Source organism: Dermacentor variabilis, chromosome 1 (genome assembly GCF_050947875.1).
Source record: "Dermacentor variabilis isolate Ectoservices chromosome 1, ASM5094787v1, whole genome shotgun sequence".
NCBI classification, from domain to species: Eukaryota; Metazoa; Arthropoda; class Arachnida; order Ixodida; family Ixodidae; genus Dermacentor; species Dermacentor variabilis.
Genome location: NC_134568.1, coordinates 241,940,496 through 241,959,938, shown reverse-complemented (window position 1 = coordinate 241,959,938; position 19,443 = coordinate 241,940,496). Strand labels below are relative to the sequence as shown.

The following is a 19,443-nucleotide window of genomic DNA, read 5'->3' as shown; positions in this document are numbered from 1 at the left end:
GATAGAACGGCTGTTTTACTGCGCTGATTTGGACGGTCGACGACCTTGAGAGTTCTGCATTGGCGAAGTGGCATGAGGCAGATCTGTCCTATTTCTGCGCAGAGAACCCAACGAGAGCGCGAACTGTTTTTCTTATCAACGCGATGACCCGAGCCGCTCTTGTTTACCGGCGAGAAAACTAGGTGATTAGACGGGACATTTTGGGCCCGTATTTTGTTACGTCCCGTTTCGTTTTCAATTCTTTTCTTATCGTGTGTCGCGTCTAGCGGAAGATTGCGGCGATAACGCCGGCTCGGCGCCAGCCGAGTCACGTCCGAACCAATGACGCAGGGCGAAGATAACGGAAAATGAAATGGAGATCGCTTGAAAATACTACCCTTGGATAGACATTTCTTTAAATGGAGCCGGGAAAACGGATGGCAGCAGATGTTTGTCATCTAGACGACTGTCTAGGCGCTGGAGCTGACGTCAAAAGATGTCTGAGGGGCGTTTGAATTAAGCTGGTTTTTCCGCATTTCTTTCCCTGTGATGAACGTGTAATCGGTCGAAGGTGGTACGATGTTGTGCAACCAAAACACTCGAGTGTTTGTTTTCCTTGCGCCATGACAAGACGAAGTAAGTGATTATAGTCTGCTGACCGTTATAAGGCTGAGAAGCGTGTGGACGACCTGTGATCTCGGGATACCCGCCGTGGGGCTTCAGTGACTATGGGGTTCTGCTGCTGGCCTAATTGGAAGGCAACAACGCTCGTGTAGCGTGGTTTGGGTGTCGTTACCTCAGCCGGTAACAAATTATCCGAAGCGTCCCACTTCGGCGTCTCTCATACATAATCCGCGAGTCGCTTTGGTACGTGAAACCCCATTGTCTTACTTAGTCATGTTCTGATGAGGTGAACGCCAAGCACAGTTTGAACAGACATTTGATGGCGCCACGTGAGCAGTAAGTGCTTTTATGTCAAATATCGCGAATCCATGGCAGTGCCAAATGAAATCAATGCCGATAATATTGGAAATGGCCGCATGAATAAGCATTAAAGGGACACTAAAGGTTACTATTAAGTCAACGTGGACTGTTGAAATACCATCCCAGAAACCTCGAAACGCTTGTTTCGTGCCAAGGAGAGACTTATTTTAAGAGAAAATGTGCTCTGAAGTGTCCGCGTACCTCTAGCGCAGTTCAAATCGCCCGCCCTCCAATCGAAGAGTACTGACATCATGGTCTCATAGTGACGTTGCGCCATCGGTGAGTAGAACGGCGTCCGCAGACGGCGCTACGGCTTTTCTGCGCAAAACACAAACGCGCGGCCAGAAACAGAGCCAAGACAGAGCCGACAGCAGAGCGAAAGCGGGAGTATGGTGGCTAGCGGAAGCAGGAACGCGCGACCATAAGCTGGCACTTCATTCTATGACGCAAACTTCGACGCTCGTCGCAATGGACCCTGACACCGACAGATTGGCTCGCGATGGTGGGCTCAACTTCAGCGATTTGAGCACTGACTAGCGCGACCTGCTGCTGAGGGCTCGCGCTGCCGGCGTCGTTGCGTACTACGACGGCGGCCTCGACACCGGCTCTCCGGAGCGGAAAAGCAACGAGGGCTTCCCACGGCATCACATGGACGTGGCATTCTCGCTGCTTGTTCCAAATGAAAGTTTCGCGAGCCTGCAGAACCCTCACAGCACGACGCGATAACGAAACTACTGAAACTCCAAAGCGTGCGCGGCGCAGAGTCGAGCGCGCAGAGTCGAGCGAAAACGAAACCTTTCGACCACCCATACTACAGAAGGGTAACGTCAAAATGTTATTTTTTCTTAGAATCGAATAGACGTAGACAAGTAGCATTTTTTCCTTCTTGTAATCGAATGAAATGATATTTTTAATACGAGTAGTTGAGTATTAGTAACACAAATTATGAGGAGTGCTTTCGTCATCGGGCTAGTACCGGAATGTCGCTGGGGGGTCTCAAATCGTGTCATGCATTTTATTTACCTCAATTTCTCGGTTACTAAAGCTATGTTCGCGATTATATTGACGCCTTAGACGTTCTAGAACATTGCTCTGCAACTTGAGTTTCTGGCAACCTTTAGTGTCCCTTTAAAGATGAGGCGTGTTTGCGGAACCAGCGTGGGAACATCGGCTATAGCAGTGGAAACCAAATGAAGGTCAAATCTGTACTAAAAGAAAAATGATCTGCAATATAGCTGAAGTTGTTATATTGTTTTTTGGTGCTTAAGTATTTTTCTCAGGGGCTTCATTCGCAGTTTGTATCGTCGTATCTGACGTTGCTATGTTATTCTACAAATTAAGTTGTAAGTACGGAGTTTAAGTTTCGGTGTTTGCTTTTGTTGTGGTTTTGGCTATTTTTCGTTCTGTTATTTTCAATGGGTGGATGATACTTGTATCACTTTTCATCATTTATCCGTATAGATGTTTCTTACATTGTGCTGTCATGACGCTGTTTCAGCGAACACTTTCAAATTTTTTAAAGGTTGCCTCTGGCGGATAGCTCAATTCTAGTTTATGAGCCGGTCTACTCGCAGCGGCGGACACTACTTGCACAAAAAATTGAGATGAAAAATCGACTAATTAATACAAATTCACTAATTTTAGCTAATTACCTTATGACCCATACTTCAATTTACAAATTCTAGCAGTGGACTTCGCAAGGCATCGAGATATAAATTCCCGAAATTTACGGAGAAATTAATTGGCGTTCCAGTTACTTGTGTGCTTCAGTGCATGAAATGACGTTTTGTTAACAAATTAGCTAGAACGCCAACGCATTTCTCCGCAAAGTTCTGGAATTTATATCTCGAAGCTGGTGTCATCTTGAAAATTCGTTCCAAGTGGATTCGCCTTGCGAACTCCACGGCTATAATTTCTAAATTGCAATATGGGCCATAATGTAATTACTTAAAAAACTTAATTAGTGCATTTTTATTAATTAGGCGATTTTGCATCTCAATTTTTTTGTCCAAGTACTGTCCGCCTCTTCGAGTAGACCAGCTCATGAACTTGAATTGTGATGTCTGCCACAGGCAACTTTCACAGATTTTCGAAAGTGTTCGCTGAAACACCTTGTATGTTCATTTTGTTACGTATTTTCCACTTGTCGGACTGCATGCAGAGAATTAAGACGCCTCTTTCAGGCTTATAGCCTATAGCTGTTTCTTCAATTTCACTGCATTCAGACCTTGTCTGCAATAGAGAATGAAATAAATTAGAAGGACACAAATTCGCACAAAAAGAGAATACGCCGGTTCTCGTTATTTAGCGCGCGCATTGCGCTGTGTTGCGTTGAGCTTATATGCATGTTTTCGTTGTCATCAGACAACTCGGAGTGCTACTGTCTGCTTATGTGTACACGAAAGAAAAAAAAAATCTGAGACATCTCGTTTTTCTGCATTGCTGGCGCACAAAAATTTCTCCGTCGAGTGCCACTGCATAAGGACTGTGCTTCTCGAGTGTGATTGGAATCTATTAGTTCAGGTCAAGGCTTAGCAGAACGACTGATCGCATTAACGCCGTCTCGTGTGCATTACAAACTGGTTTGATTTTTCCTTTTTTTAAACCTCCCCTAATGCGCCACTGCAGCGGAATCGGAGATCTCCCGGCATGCGCTATATGATAATAACCATGGTAACAGCGATCAACTGCAGACAACAGAACTGTGCCGCCATAGATGGATTTGTCCAAAGGGGATTATATAAATTTGTGGCTAGGATAAAGGCTGGATATCGATAGTTCTCGCTGCTCGTGAGTCTGAACTTTATCAACGTGAGAAACTTTGTAATCGTCCCTAGCTGTTTCGCGCAGCTGGTGGCCATTTTCTCGTGACCATTATCGCCTCCGTGAATTTGAGGCAAGCAAACCGTGAGAAGTACGCTAATTTAGTTATATATTCCTGCATCTACAGATAAAAGAGGAATCACGGAGATTCTGAGTGCTTCGATATGAAATAATAATAATAATAATCAACGTGACAAACTTTATCCCGTTGATTGGGTGTTTATTTCACAATTGAGGCAGTACGGTCAACTGGGTATATGTTGGGTCACCAAGGCCAAATGTTGGCTTCTGCGGCTGGACCACTAATCAGCGAGTTTCTCTAATTTGAACGATAAAAGAATCGTTACATAATCACAAAAGATGGAAACAATGTGTCCTGGTTTATGTTTTGTGTTGTATGTTGCAAATGAAGTTGAGTTTCAGGACTCTATAGTCCCTTAAAGTACTTAACGTATCAGGGGATAAGGTTCGCAATGAGTGCCGCAGTTTGCTTTTGCTTCCTACTTCAATGAAATCCCGATGAAAGCTGTTAACGATGCAGGAAACACAGTAGGAGTACATGCTTTCACCATACCGTGTCCTAACTCTAAGGGCGCACAAGGCATCATTGCTAAACAAGGCGTTGGTGACATGCTTTTTGCATTTAAGCTTATCATCCCAGTAACGCGTCGCAGTAATAGTTCGCGCAAATAATGACCGAAATGAAGGCAGGCTATGGCTATGAAAGAGGTTTGGTGGGCAGGCGTGAGGATTATTATAGTTGACACTTTGTAGACTAGTTTGCCTTATAACATCAAGCCCCTGTCGCCAAGTGTGGGAGATAGTGAGAGGGGAAAAGAAAGCCTATCTAGAGATATTGCAGGCAAGTACCTGAGCAACCATTTTGCGCTGAATAAAACATAGATAAGTCTAAATTGTAGAGGATGCATGCTACACTAAGCTGTCGTTCAAAAGTGAAGGGAAAAACTCGTGACTAATCACTATCAAAAAGACGCGTATTGCATACAATAACTATAATTATTAACACAATGTACGAATGATGAACGCGTGGAAGAATGTAGCTAGAAAGGCTGACAGGTAACATGCTTTAGTGAATTGTGAAAGCACACAAGCTTGGTTCTGTCTTTATTAATGTTAATCGTGGTTTTAGTAATAATAATAATAATTTTGTAGAATGTATAGGGACTGCTGAAGGAAGGGAATTACAGAAGCTGGTGTTAAAGAATGGGAGTAGTGATTAGATTGGGATGAGGACGAGAAATCAGGCGAGTGGGAAATGTGACTGTCGCAACTCGCACGTAAACTTCAGATCCCAAAAATACTGACTGGGGCGCAGCGGTCACCAACCCGCTTCGAACGGGAAACACGTCGGTTTGTCGAATGTAAATGAGTCACGGGACGTCACGTTTGCCGACGTTTTGAGGCGACAACCGCACACCGAGCCAGACGGTTTCCATATTCTTGTCCGCGTCGCTTTCCCGCACATTAGTGGACGTTCGTATGCGCAATCATTTCACGCTCGGCTGCGACGCGGCTGCCTGCTTAGTTTTGAAAAGTTGTCGAGAACAGCATAGAGTTTCCTACAATATGGCTCTGTCGCTGCAATCGTTGAGCCACCATGGGAATGATGGGGAAGTACATGGATTTGTCTGATCTTCGTGCTTGTGGACTCGGACGTTCTTGTGGCTTTATTTATTACGCTTTATATGCCCGCATTGTCGTGAATTTCAGAGCAATCTATGCTCTTCGAAGGGCAGAAGACGCTGCGAACACGTGCAATCGCTACTATTTGCGACGGTTCAGCTTGTCGAAGTGGCCAAATAGAATCGCACCAAGCGTCTCGAGACACTGGCTTGCCCGCGATAAATTCATAAGGGCATTATATGTCGCTTCTCCATGCATGCTTCCGTGGCGTAATGGTTTCAATCATAGAGTTTCTCACTACATTACCTAGAGGGAAATCTGGCGCTGCTGCGCTGTGGTATGCATGGGAATGCCGGTATATTGTGGATTCGGATTGGCATCGTTCTCGTAGAGACAGGACACCTTGAAGACGCGCTTGGCAAGTACCGTTCCGTCTATCACAATGATTCATTTTCTACTAGAAGAGCACGTGAAAAGCTGTTTTAGCTTTATTATTACGCGAAAACATGTTTTGTTTAACTATGAGAACTTGTTATTGTGCGTACGGCTACATGTTACGTAAAATGTATCAGCGGGCCGCAAAAGTTGGAGGACAGACGACAAGGTTCGCGCTCGCTTTGAAACAGTTGGTCGTCTGTTCTTGCTTTTCTTCGCTTGGTCTTGCATCGTGGGTGAGTAAAGATGTAATATGCGTGAATGGAAACATTTTATGAAGATTTTACTTTGAAAACGCATTATTTGCGTAGCCATATCCACGTTTTAGACGAAGCCTCTTACAACACCAGCCAACACGAGCCTCGCAGACACATATACCGTCATTCCCATGACGGCACGGTGCCCCCTTAAGAAACTCCCATAGACGGTGGCGCCAGATTACCCTCTAGGTGTTATAGTGAGAAACTCTATGGTTTCAGTACACGGTTTCAGTTGGCGTCCGCAGCAGTTCTGCGTACGCAGGAAGCCCGCGGAGGCGGGAGTGCGCATGCGCAGTACGCAGGGGCACGCACAGTCTCTTGCGCGCGTGCGCAGCTTTTCAAAAGCGGCGTAGCGACCACTGCGGGCTTTGCGAGACGTTCTCCAGTGTTCTCGCGTGTCCAGTAGACCGCGTTTTTCGATATGGCTCTTGCCGAAGAAATGACTCCGGCTTGTGGTTTGACTTCGTGGCGGCTGATATTGGCTACACAGTTTCAGAAACTGGCATGTAGCGGCGCTGAGTAGCACACTACCGGCTCCTGCACTGCAACTCCTGCAACTTTTGTGTCCGGTCAACTATTGCCGTTTCGCGCGCGTGCGCTTCTACGTACGCACGACCTCGCGCGCTGCGTACGTGGGTGGTTGCGGACGCCCAACTAAAACTGCCTATTATCTGGCGTATGGGCAGAAGTCCTGTGTTCGAATCCTGCTGTCGGACAACTTTAATGTTTAATTATTTATGAAATAATTAATATCGCCACCATCGTCCCATCGCCACCGAGCGATGGGACAACAAATAGCCGATGTCGCAAAGAGTATCAAGGCGTCAAAAATGCTCGGATTGGCGTTAAATTTCTTTCTGGGTGGGAGTCGAACTCGGGCCTCCAGGGAACGAGCCGAGCATGCTTCCCGACGCCACGGTGGCTGACTAAAGGTGTGCCTACTGCGTGCGTCCTTCGAGTTCTGAACTCCTCGCGGGCAAGCGAGTGCGTGGAGATGCTTGGCGCGTTTTCATTGGGCGTTACCGAGGCGCAGTTGGAATGCAGGCGAGAGCTTGCGCGGACAAGGAACGCGTATAAAGAAATATTTTACCAAAGGGCCTATAATGATTTCGCATTCCCACACGTAAGCAGTCTTAAGTGCCTCTGACTTTTATTTTTATTTTTTCCTGCATTAGAAAGGTTACCCTGCGGCATGAAACGTTTGGTGCGTGCAAATTATATATCATATATAGCTGGTTATGTCTGATGAAATCTAGCAAGGATATATATATGGTGTGGACCATAGATCCACAATTAGTAGTGAGGTGGGCGGCTTGGCGGGTAGCTTCACTTCTGACAGGTAGTGGTGTCAATGCAGCACTCACGCGTATTTTTCTTGACGCAGCTGCGACTTGGATAGGTGTATATACGGGCTTTTGGTATGGTCACCTTCTAATTTGCTTTAGCGCACTCAGAATGACACGGACATAGAGGGCGCGTGAGACAACGCTGTGTGTTGTAGCATATAAGAAGCCGGCAAGCAGACGGCGCCGCGGTATCTCAGTTGGTAGAGCATCGCACGCGTAATGCGAAGACGTGGGATCGTTACCCAACTGCGGCAAGTTGTTTTTTCATCCACTTTCATTTCCATTAATTTATCATTTCTTTAATCAAATCAGTAAGTATAAGTGATTTCACCTGTGTTGTCCTTGGTGTCCTTGTTTGTTGGCTTCTTATGCTATAATTAATAAATATCGGGCCTCTCGGTTAGCCCCCTTTCTTCTCGTTCAACGCTATGTGTTGTTGCGCATGTGCCTTCTGTGTCCGTGTCACCCGCCGTGGTTGCTCAGTGGCTATGGTGTTGGGCTGCTGAGCACGAGGTCGCGGGATCGAATTCCGGCCACGGAGGCCGCATTTCGATGGGGGCGAAATGCGAAAACACCCGTGCGCTTAGATTTAGGTGTACGTTAAAGAACCCCAGGTGGTCAAAATTTCCGGAGTCCTCCACTACGGCGTGCCTCATAATCAGAAAGTGGTTTTGGCACGTAAAACCCCAAATATTATTATTATGTGTCCGTGTCAGTCTCCCTGCGCTAAAACAAATCAGAAGCTGTGATTTCGCTACGTTCCACATTATTTATATGCCGGAACGCAAACAGCCGTTCCGTGCTCTGTGAATCTGTGATTGTGGTCGTTTTCATTGCGGCGTACAAACGCCGCAAAATAATCGCAAGTTTCGCCGAGACGAAAAGCAGATCGTGTGTGGGCATCCTTTTACACGTGTCCCATTCTCTGTCGGAGGCGCCGAGCGCTTATAGCCGGCGTGTAATAACTCGTTTGCCGAGAGTGTGCGTTCTGTCCGACAGGCGCCTGCCACATCGCGCATGCGCGTCCCTCTCGCTGAGTTTCTCTTTTCATTACTTCGTGGCGCACTCTGCACGCTCGGTCGTACTACATAGCGAAGTGGCTGAGTGTGTCAAGAAGAGTCTGCGAAGACTGCGTGGCATCGCACAATGTGCTCGCAGAGCGGCGCAGCCCTTTCCTCGATCCCTGCTGGAAGAGGAGGTGTGCGCGACGCGTGTGCCGATGCGTGATGCCGCCTTCCCGATGTAGGCCAGCCGCCGGGAAGAACCGGCTCGAGGTCCGCGGCTCGCGCGCGCTGTCGCCCGAAGCGGTTCCAGGTGCGCCGGGGCGAAATCGAAAGGGCCGCGCCCGCTGAACGCTTTCTCCGCGCACTGCCTCGCCGTCGCCTACGGGAAGTCCTCTCGGCGACAGGTGGTGTGCCCCGCCAAAAGTGAACGCAGCCGCAGCGACGGAATCCGGCCACTGTTGCGCGTCGGCCTCACATATCCAGGCTCTTGATGAGTAGTCACTTCTCGCGGTTGCCTTTTCCTGCGAGATCCTCGCTTCGCTGGGTGTATGTGCCGGCGGAGGCTGTTGCGTTTTTAGCCGGATCTAGGGAGTCGAGGAAGCTCGATGCGACTCTCTGGGCGAACCTGCGCAGGGAATGCGACAGGAAAACGTATGCTTTCACTGAAAAGTTGCCCATGCTGACTGCCGGTAATTTATCGAATCTCATACGCGTCCCAGTGTTCGTCCCAGTTATCTTGGGCTGGTTAGGATCTATCGATTTCTTTCTGCCGATTATATACCTTGCTTATCACCAACAGCTCATCATGACCTGCCGATTCTGGTGATAACGTAGGCGAAGCGCCGTTAGAACCACAGATGAAGCGCGCAAATGCAAAGAATAAGAATAGAATCGTTACATTATCCCGGCCTTGGTTCTTGTACGGTTTGGAGGACGTCTAAAGAATGTTTTTATTGCGCATGCCTGTGTAAAAATATGAAGGAAATGAAAAGCTCTTGCTCGTGTTTCGGTTGTACATTGCCGTTTAATTAAATGTTGCTCGAATAACAATTAGACTTGACAAATGACGCTGCATTTTGTGCGCTTTCATAGATGCTAGGCGCGTAGCTGCTCTTCGTTTGGTAGAGGCATGACGTGCGTGTACGCATGCAGCACAGATGCTTTCATAAATAATACACAAGGGTGGAGTACAACGGAGCTGGTGTTGAGATGCTTTCTTCAGCGTGTATTAATGCTGCCTTGTGAATGGTCGCGTGGGACAAAAGGGCGCTTCAGCTTTGAAAAGCGCGCTCGTGACAAACGGGCCGCGTGTCAATCACGCGCGCTTTGCCCGTCTCGGTTCGCCAGATGCTCATTGTTAGCGAGTGGGCATTCCAGCAGCATTCTTGCGTCTTTGACACGCAGCCCGGACTTTCCACTCTTGCGGCTGCGTCGGTCCACCTGTTAGCCCCGGGCGCACGAGAAACAACCTGCGCGCGCACTTTCTGGCTCCTGTCGCGCCTTCCACTGGGGGCTTCACGTGAAGTAACTGAGACGAAACTTTAATAGAATTGGTGCATGAATGAGTGAATGAGGCCAACAGCGTATTCGAGGAGAGTATGTTGGGAGGCCGATCATAAGAAGCCGATCAACGAGTTAGCGGTAAGGGGGAAAATAGAGGAATTCCAGATCAAGCTACAGAACAGGTATTCGGCTTTAACTCAGGTAGACGACCTTAGTGTTGAAGCAATGAACGACAATCTTGTGGGCATCATTAAGAAGTGTGCAATGGAAGTCGGTGGTAACTCCGTTAGGCAGGACACCAGTAAGCTATCGCAGGAGACGAAAGATATGATCAAGAAACGCCAGTGTATGAAAGCCTCCAACCCTACAGCTAGAATAGAACTGGCAGAACTTTCGAAGTTAATCAACAAGCGTAAGACAGCTGACATAAGGAAGTATAATATGGATAGAATTGAACATGCTCTCAGGAACGGAGGAAGCATAAAAGCAGTGAAGAAGAAAGTAGGAATTGGCAAGAATCAGATGCATGCGTTAAGAGACAAAGCCGGCAATATCATTACTAATATGGATGAGATAGTTCAAGTGGCTGAGGAGTTCTATAGAGATTTATACAGTACCAGTGGCACCCACGACGGTAACGGAAGAGAGAATAGTCTAGAGGAATTCGAAATCCCACAGGTAGCGCCGGAAGAAGTAAAGAAAGCCTTGGGAGCTATGCAAAGGGGGAAAGCAGCTGGGGAGGATCAGGTAACAGCAGATTTGTTGAAGGATGGTGGGCAGATTGTTCTAGAGAAACTGGCCACCCTGTATACGCAATGCCTTATGACCTCGAGCGTACCGGAATCTTGGAAGAACGCTAACATAATCCTAATCCATAAGAAAGGGGACGCCAAAGACCTGAGAAATTATAGACCGATCAGCTTACTGTCAGTTGCCTACAAACTATTTACTAAGGTAATCGCAAATAGAATCAGGAACACCTTAGACTTCTGTCAAGCAAAGGACCTGGCAGGATTACGTAAAGGCTACTCAACAATAGACCATATTCACACTGTCAATCAAGTGATAGAGAAATGTGCAGAATATAACCAACCCTTATATATAGCTTTCATTGATTACGAGAAAGCGTTTGATTCAGTCGAAACCTCAGCAGTCATGGAGGCATTACGGAATCAGGGTGCAGATGAGCCATATTTAAAAATACTGGAAAATATCTATAGCGGCTCCACAGCCACCGTAGTCCTCCACAAAGAAAGCAACAAAATCCCTATAAAGAAAGGCGTCAGACAGGGAGATACGATATCTCCAATGCTATTCACAGCATGTTTACAGGAGGTATTCAGAGGCCTGGAGTGGGAAGAATTGGGGATAGAAGTTGATGGAGAATACCTTAGCAACTTGCGATTCGCTGATGATATTGCCTTGCTTAGTAACTCACGGGACCAATTGCAATGCATGCTCACTGACCTGGAGAGGCAAAGCAGAAGAGTGGGTCTAAAAATTAATCTGCAGAAAACTAATGTTTAACAGTCTCGGAAGAGAACAGCAATTTACAATAGGTAGCGAGTCACTGGAAGTGGTAAGGGAATACATCTACTTAGGGCAGGTAGTGACGGTGGATCCGGATCATGAGACGGAAATAATGAGAAGAATAAGAATGGGCTGGGGTGCGTTTGGCAGGCATTCTCACATCATGAACAGCAGGTTGCCATTATCCCTCAAGAGAAAAGTTTATAACAGCTTTGTCGTACCAGTACTCACGTACGGGGCAGAAACCTGGAGGCTTACGAAAAGGGTTCTACTTAAATTGAGAACGACGCAACGAGCTATGGAAAGAAGAATGATAGGTGTAACATTAAGGGATAAGAAAAGAGCAGATTGGATGAGTTAACAAACGCGAGTTAATGATATCTTAGTTGAAATCAATAAAAAGAAATGGGGCATGGGCAGGACACGTAATGAGTAGGGAAGATAACCGATGGTCATTAAGAGTTACGGAATGGATTCCAAGGGAAGGGAAGCGTAGCAGAGGGCGGCGGAAAGTTAGGTGGGCGGATGAGATTAAGAAGTTTGCAGGGACAACATGGCCACAATTAGTACATGACCGGGGTAGTTGGAGAAGTATGGGAGAGGCCTTTGCCCTGCAGTGGCCGTAACCAGGCTGATGATGATGATGATGATGATGATGATGATGATGATGATGATGATGATGATGAGAGGCTAGTTGGTAAGACTTTTGTGTGTGTGTGTGTGTGTGTGTGTGTGAACCTAAAGGTGCGCTAGGGACGAGACACGGAGGTAGAAGACAGAACGAACGTCGAAGACGAAGACAGGACTAAGTTCGTCCTGTCTTCTTCTACCTCGGTGTCTCCTCCCTAGCGCAGTTTTACCTTCACACACACACACAATAAAACAGCGTATTGTTCGTAATTATATTGAGCTTCTCAAGCTATATCTTGAAGTGCGAATGGTCGCCTGATTAGGCTAAATAGTTGTTTTAGGGAGTAACTTGTAATTGCAAAAGTTGTAGAGTCTTTAGAAACACTAAACGAAATTGTTTCCATGGTTCTATTTGCCAAGCTAAATCATATATATGAAGTGACGCCACTCCGTACTTGCGCTCCTGTACTGCAGCACTCTCAATCGTGTTTCCAGAGAAGGAAGCCCGCGTGCCCGTTTCAAAAAGAACGCGATTGGCCAGGACACCCGGCGTGAGCCAGGCGGCACGTCTGCACGGTCGTATACGGAAATCTGCCGCGGTGCTAAATGAGCAGTGATCGATAGGGCGAAACTGACAGCGGATTGAAACGCACTCGGTGGCTTTGTGACGGACGTGCGCTTCGTTTCTTCTTTTTTTTTCCCTTTTCTTCTTTGTTCCTTTTCTCGTTCTTTTCCTTTTCTTTTTTTGGTATTGGTTGAGATAACTGAAATTCAGTCTGCAAGCGCGCAACTGCGTCTTTTCGTTTCTTTTTCTTTTGTTTTTTCTCTTTATGTTATTTTTCTTAATGCGAGATATTCATGGCAAGAGCCCAGTTTTCTGTGACGACTATCTGGCGACTATCTGGTCATTTTCGTGGACCGATATCGAAGATGGAGCAGTCAAAAAATGTGGGCCGATCCCAAAGGTAGTCCAGTCTAAATAGAGAGTTTTAGCCCAGCGGGTTTACGGCCAGCGGAGCGGAGCGGGCGAGCGGAGACACGACTGCGCATGCGCACAACGCTGAGGCGGCCGGCGGTTTTACGGAGCAGCGTTTACGCCTGCTGGAAAGCACTCCCCAGCGGAGGGTATACGCAGCGCGCGAGCGTGCGTAAGCGCGCGCGGGCGTGTATGGGAAATGCAAGATGGCAGCCGCGAACATGAACGCCGGCAGTTCCAAATGGGCAGTTCTGCATCGACGACGGCGACTGCGGCGCTCACCCGTACATTAGTACTCAGTATATTATTAACAAATAATGTGCTGAGAACATGTAATATATCTTTATTCAACATTTCTTGCATTATAAAAGCAAGCGTAATTCAAATTCATTTCTCAGTAACTCCTATTCGGACCACTAGGTGGGGAAGCAGAGCGCCCCGCTCTCTCCGCTCGAGCGGGTGAGTGATCCGCCGGGCTAAAATTCTTTTTTCGCGAGCCGCTCCGCTGGCGCAACGGTGGAGACCGCGAGCGGAGCGAAACGTAAACCCGCTGAGCTAAAACTCTCTAATGTTTGGACCGTTCCCGTGGATATGAGCCGCTCGTCATTTAACCTTCATGACGCCAACTTTGGTCTATGGGTATCACAACCAACGCCCATGCCCTGCACGCCGCATGAGTTCTTAACCGTTCGCTGCAAAACAGCTCATAGGAACCATTCTCTGCCAAAGCAAGCATCCTTCTCAAGCTTAAATTTCTTTTCTTTATTCTGCATATATATATATATATATATCAGTGGCGTAGCCAGAAATTTCGTTCGGGGGCGGAGGGGGGGGGGGGGTCATTTTGCAGCTCGACCTATTCCTTATAAAATTTGTCGAGGGGTCAAATACATGAATAATAGACAGTTTTAGTTACACGTACGTAGAGGCTTCACGTACGCAAACGTGAAAAGCCTCCGTACCTTACGTGCACGCCATCTGAAACGCTTTTAGCTACACGTACGCGACGCACGCCAAAAGGGACCCCGTAACTCCATTTATCGGGAAATGTGAACACGGCGGTAGCCAATTCAATCCTGCCGCCGTGTTTCGATGCGAGCCGTCTGCGCACGCGCGGCCCGCTATCGCTTGTTTGTGATCTTGCGGAACTCCCGCGCGAAGCTGTGTACGTGCGCAAGAAACGCACGCAAAGAAATGAATCTCACGTACGTCCGTGAGACCAGTGCGCGGCCGCTACGTTTTACGCATGCGCACTGCTGACGCGTAGAAGCTCTACGTACGCAAAGCCTCTACGTACGTGTAACTAAAGCTGTCTAATAACTGCATTGCCGTCGCCAAAGTTGCTGGAAACGAATTCTTGAACGCTACGCACTGTCAAGACAAGCAAAATATGTTGTTTTTTTTTCACAATAGAATATACTTGTATGCCTAAAAAATTGTGCCCGAAATAACTGATATCAATGCTTCCATGTTTTCTCTCTATTTAATAAGTAAAGAAAATATCACACGAACTTTATAACTATATCCGTTTGAAACCAACAAAGCAGTGCATGCCGCTGATATGAAAAATGTAAAAGCCATAAAATGAACAAGTTGAGGACAAATATTTTAACGAACTTTGCCGTTCAAGAACCTTGTTTACATTTTTGTACATATGGAACGGCCAGAAAAAAATTTGTGATGCTGTCCTTTGTTCAAATGTATTGTCACCAATGTTTCACCGACCCGCCGTGGTTGCTCAGTGGCTATGGTGGTGGGCTGCTGAGCACGAGGTCGCGGGATCGAATCCTGACCAGGGCGGCCGCATTTCGAAGGTGGCGAAATGCGAAAACACCCGTGTACTTAGATTTAGGTGCACGTTAAAGAACCCCAGGTGGTCGAAATTTTTGGAGTCCTCCACTACGGCGTGCCTCATAATCAGGAAGTGGTTTTGGCATGTAAAACCCCAGAATTTATTTTTATTTTTTTTAGTGTTTGAGCGGTCGTGTACTATAATTGCATCGAGGTTACAGTCGCGACAGAGAGCACATATAAGAAAGGGTTCCGCAAGATATACGAGGTCGAGTCAAATGAAAGTGAGCCACTTTGAATATATGACAAACGGGGAACTTTATTTAAAATTAGTCTTCATGAGCATTTACACATTTACCCTGCTGACTGACCAGACGCGTGAGTCGCGTCTCGTAAAACTCCTTGGGTTGCTGCTTCAAAAAGTCGGTAACTGTCTCTTTCACGTCATCGTCCGACACGAAGCTGGTTCCCTTGCGCTGTTCTTTCAGTTGCCCCAAAATGTGGAAGTCGCAAGGCGACAGGCCTGGGCTGTATGGCGGATGCTGCACCGTTTCCCACTTGAACTTTGCCAGTTTTGTATTAACCCCATCAGTGACGTGGGGACGGGCATTGCCGTGGAGCAAGATGACCCCAGTCCTCAATTTTCCACGTCTTTTCTTGATCGCAACATGTAGACGATCCGGCGTTTCACAATATCGGAAACGATTGATAGTCTCTCCAGGTTTAGCAGATTCAATCACTAATGGCCCCTAGCGATCGAAAAAAAAAAAAGCCGACAACACCTTTCCGGCAGAAATGACGACCTTTGCTTTCGTTAGGGGTGGTGAATTCAAATGTTTCCACTGTAAGCACTTGCCGTCGTGTTTCAGGCTCGTAGTAATGGCACCATGATTCGTCCCCGGTCACAATTGCAGACAAAAAGCCGTCACCCTCATTGTGGTACTGGATTAGATGAGTCAAGGCAGCGCCGGACCTCACCGTCTTCTGGTGGTGGTTCAAAATCTTGGGCATCCATTGCGCACACAAGAGCCGATCATCGAGATGTTTATGAATTATGGTGTGAACCAAACCGTGACTGATGTTCACACGCTCTGCCAGTTCATTTATGCAAATCCTCCGTTCTTGTCTAATCAGCTCATCAACCTTTGCAATTTTGTTGGGAGTGATTGCACTATGGCTATGACCCGGCCTTGGATCGTTTTTGCAACTTTCATGTCTTTCTTTGAACCGTTTGCTCCAACGCTTCACAGCGGCCAACGAAATGCAATGTTCAACGTACGCGGCAGCCAAATGGCGACTAATCTTTTTGGGAAACACCTTCAACTGTCTAAAACCTCGCGACACCACACTGTTCCACTTTTGGAACGTCCATTATGTCACGCAACCACGTTCAACCCAGTGTATAAGAGCATTAGAGAACATTTATCCTCACACCTACGTGTCACTTGTCTAAATGAGAGATACCTGTGCGCTACGCGCATGCCTCGCAAATAATGAACCGAACCATTATTGCACTCTCGTTTGACTCGCCTTCGTACGTTAGAAATGCGAAGATACAATGGAATATACAAATACGAAGATACAGCTTGATAAAGGGCAAAGAAGTGTCACTGGAAACAAAGTTCACAGCACGTATACACAAAACCTCGTAACAAGATATTTAAATATAGGTATTAGTCTCCAATAAAGCTACGTATCTAAGAAAAAATTCACTGTACATAATAGGCCAAACAAGGCAAATAGACATGTTGCGCAACCACAGATTCACAGATCATAGCCCCCCTTCCTTTCACTCCCCCTGATGTATCGCGCTCGACAGGAGGCGGCGCGCTTCCTCCCCGTTTTTCTCCCTTGAGCACACAATACTGAGTCACCATCGTCGGCTCACCCATGCCAGCCCCACCCCGCTGTACGCTTTCACTCGCACATAGAGCACGCGGCGCACGGTCACGATGTTATCGCCCTTGAATTTTATACGAAACATGGGGCGACGGCGACGGCAGTAATGCGCGTGGAGTATCCATATAGTTGCTGCCGCAATAATATAATAAGAGTATCCGGCAACTGAAGCGTCCCGTGGACCATTACTTTCCGCAAAAGAAGGAGTAATAAAATCGAACTTTCGCCATGCGACAATTTGCTGCCCCGCAACGATGTCTTTCTTTCTATTGTGGGGCGGGTCACTGAAATGTTGGCCACAATCGAATGCCGTATATTTTGGGCACCTAATGTGGCTACCGAAAGAATATCGAAGAAAACGTGAGACGCTTGGTCCACAAAGCACCATATGCATACTGCTCGGTACCCTACACCGGCGAGACAAAATTTTCCGGAGAGAGAGAGAGGCAGCGAGACAGAGAAAACATTTATTTGTAAAAAGATTGGGTGACTTCCTCGTAGGGTGGAGCCCTTAGTTCAGGGCCCCATTGGCTTGCGCCACTCCGCGTGCCCGCCGGATCGGCCGTCGCTGCTCTTGCGGGTCTGAGCTGGTCAGTGCAGTCTCCCAGGAGGAAGGTGAAGGAATAGGGGAGTAACCCGGAGGGTGTGGGCACTCCCAGGTGCAATGATATACTGTGGGCTTTACTCCACAATAGGGACAGTATGAGGGATATTGTGTGGGGTGGAAGAGGTGAAGATAAAAGAGGCAGGGAAATGAATTAGTTCGAAGCTGTCGCCACGGAGAGGTTGCGCTCAGGCGAACGCGTTGCAATCCGTCGAGTCCCCGCAGCAGGGTTGCTAGGTCTTCGGAAGTAAAAGTAACCGGAAAATTCTGAAAAGTAACCAGAAAAGTCGCCAACTACGGCAAAAGTTTTAATTAGTAGCCAAAAATGTAGCCATGGTGCGACAAACGAGTATTTGCCCATTTTTAACGTGAAAATAAAGAAAAACAGACGAGAAAGACCTGTAGTTTCCTGCTGCGCTACTGACAAAAATAACAGCCCAGAACAGTAATTATCACATAATATTGCATCGTAATTTACCATAATGTATTAATATAATGTATTACCGTAATGTAATGTAAGAAAGAAATAAAACAAAACTTCTGCTAATAAAGTGTCTCGCATGATAGCCAACGATCTTCTTCTTCACCACTAGCAAGACTGCAAAACGTTGGCTGAAATTTGATTATGCAACGAACAGTAATGCTGGAGCGCTGCTGTTGACGTTTAGTGAGACTGTGTCATATTCCCCACCGGAGGAGTGTGGATTGGAGTAAGGGATTAATGTGAGTGCGCGAGGTAAACTGACGTCGTCTCTCTCGTTAATTTTTTTGTTTTTGTTTGTTTGTTTGTTTGTTTGTTTGTTTGTTTGTTTGTTTGTTTGTTTGCCTGCTTGCGCGCGTGTGTTTGTAGGCCGTCGGCCATCATGGTGTCGCAGAAAAAAAGATGATATTGAAGCGGCGGCGTTTGGGGGGGTGGGGGGGTTGGGGCTTTCGGTGAGCAGCTTTTGCGAGCGTAGCTGCCAACGCCCAGGATTCTCGTTCTTACCCCTACCTCTGTCACTTCCCCCCCCCCTCCCTTGCTCATACTGCTGACCTATGCCTAGCTGCCGGCCTCGCACTAGACAGCTACAGAGCAGCCAGCAGGGAGTATCCTTTTCCCCGTTAATTACCGTACAAGTACGTTGTTCTCACGGAGCCGGAGTGCATGTGGGCCGTGTCGCTCCGAACTCCTTGCCTATGTTTATTCTATTTGCAGGCGTTCAAGAACCGATTCCGGTACATCATGGACTGCTCGCAAGGCAGCCTCAAGGAGGACGCGCTGGACGTGACCGCGCGATTGGACCTGTCCGAACGTGTGCTGTTCTCGTTGGGTCGCGAGGCACTGGAAGATCTTCAGCGCTGGCTGCGACGCGAGTCGCACCGCATTGCCACGGCTACTATGGTGACCAACCATCGCAAGCGCAAGAGGGCCGCCTTGACAGAGCCCAGCTGAGCGACGCTGGGTGCTAGTTATGTCAGCCGATGCCAGCGGTGGCTACACGTCGTGCAGGAACGGACGCCTTCGGTGCCATTTCGCGGCTTCGTTGTTTCTGCGCAGCTCCCGAAACGGGAGAGCATTAATGTGTGTGTGTAAGTGTGTGTGTGTGTGTATGTATGTATTGCACAGCGCTATAGCGCCACTGCAATTGAAACTGTGGGGCTAAAATGTCGTGGATTACCGTTTTTACGAACTATTGCGCTAACATTTTCATTGTCGAGAAAACTACTGTAAAAAGTGACGCGACGTAAACTTGACTTTTGTAAAAGCATCGCTAGCCAGCCGTAATGTTCGCTTTTTGCAAAAACAAATTGCGTTTTTATAGATCCACTTCTCGAGGGTCGCCGTGTGACTGATTTTACTACGAAAAGGTTCCAGTTGCGGTGCACTGGCGTTTCTGTCGAAGCGACGTTGCTTTATCTTTTTTTGAGGGCGTATGCATGTTGTCCCCTTTACAGTCGCTGACCGCCATCAAAAAAAAAAAAAAAACTCATCGAGAGCTGTGCGCCTCTACTCAGTGGAATTATACTGCCGCCCACCCCATCCCCTTTTATCGCT

At 47.4% G+C, this 19,443-nt stretch overlaps 1 protein-coding gene across 1 annotated transcript in view; it reads left to right on the top strand.

Annotated features, from left to right (window-relative positions):
- Psf3 (DNA replication complex GINS protein Psf3) overlaps positions 1-19,215 on the top strand; it is a 48,470-nt gene extending 29,255 nt beyond the window's left edge. Inside the window, exon 3 of the mRNA XM_075672378.1 lies at positions 18,604-19,215. Coding sequence (XP_075528493.1) covers positions 18,604-18,840 — 237 coding nt within the window. The 3' untranslated portion in view covers positions 18,841-19,215. The remainder of the gene's footprint in view (positions 1-18,603) is intronic.
- Positions 19,216-19,443: the final 228 nt, after the last annotated feature.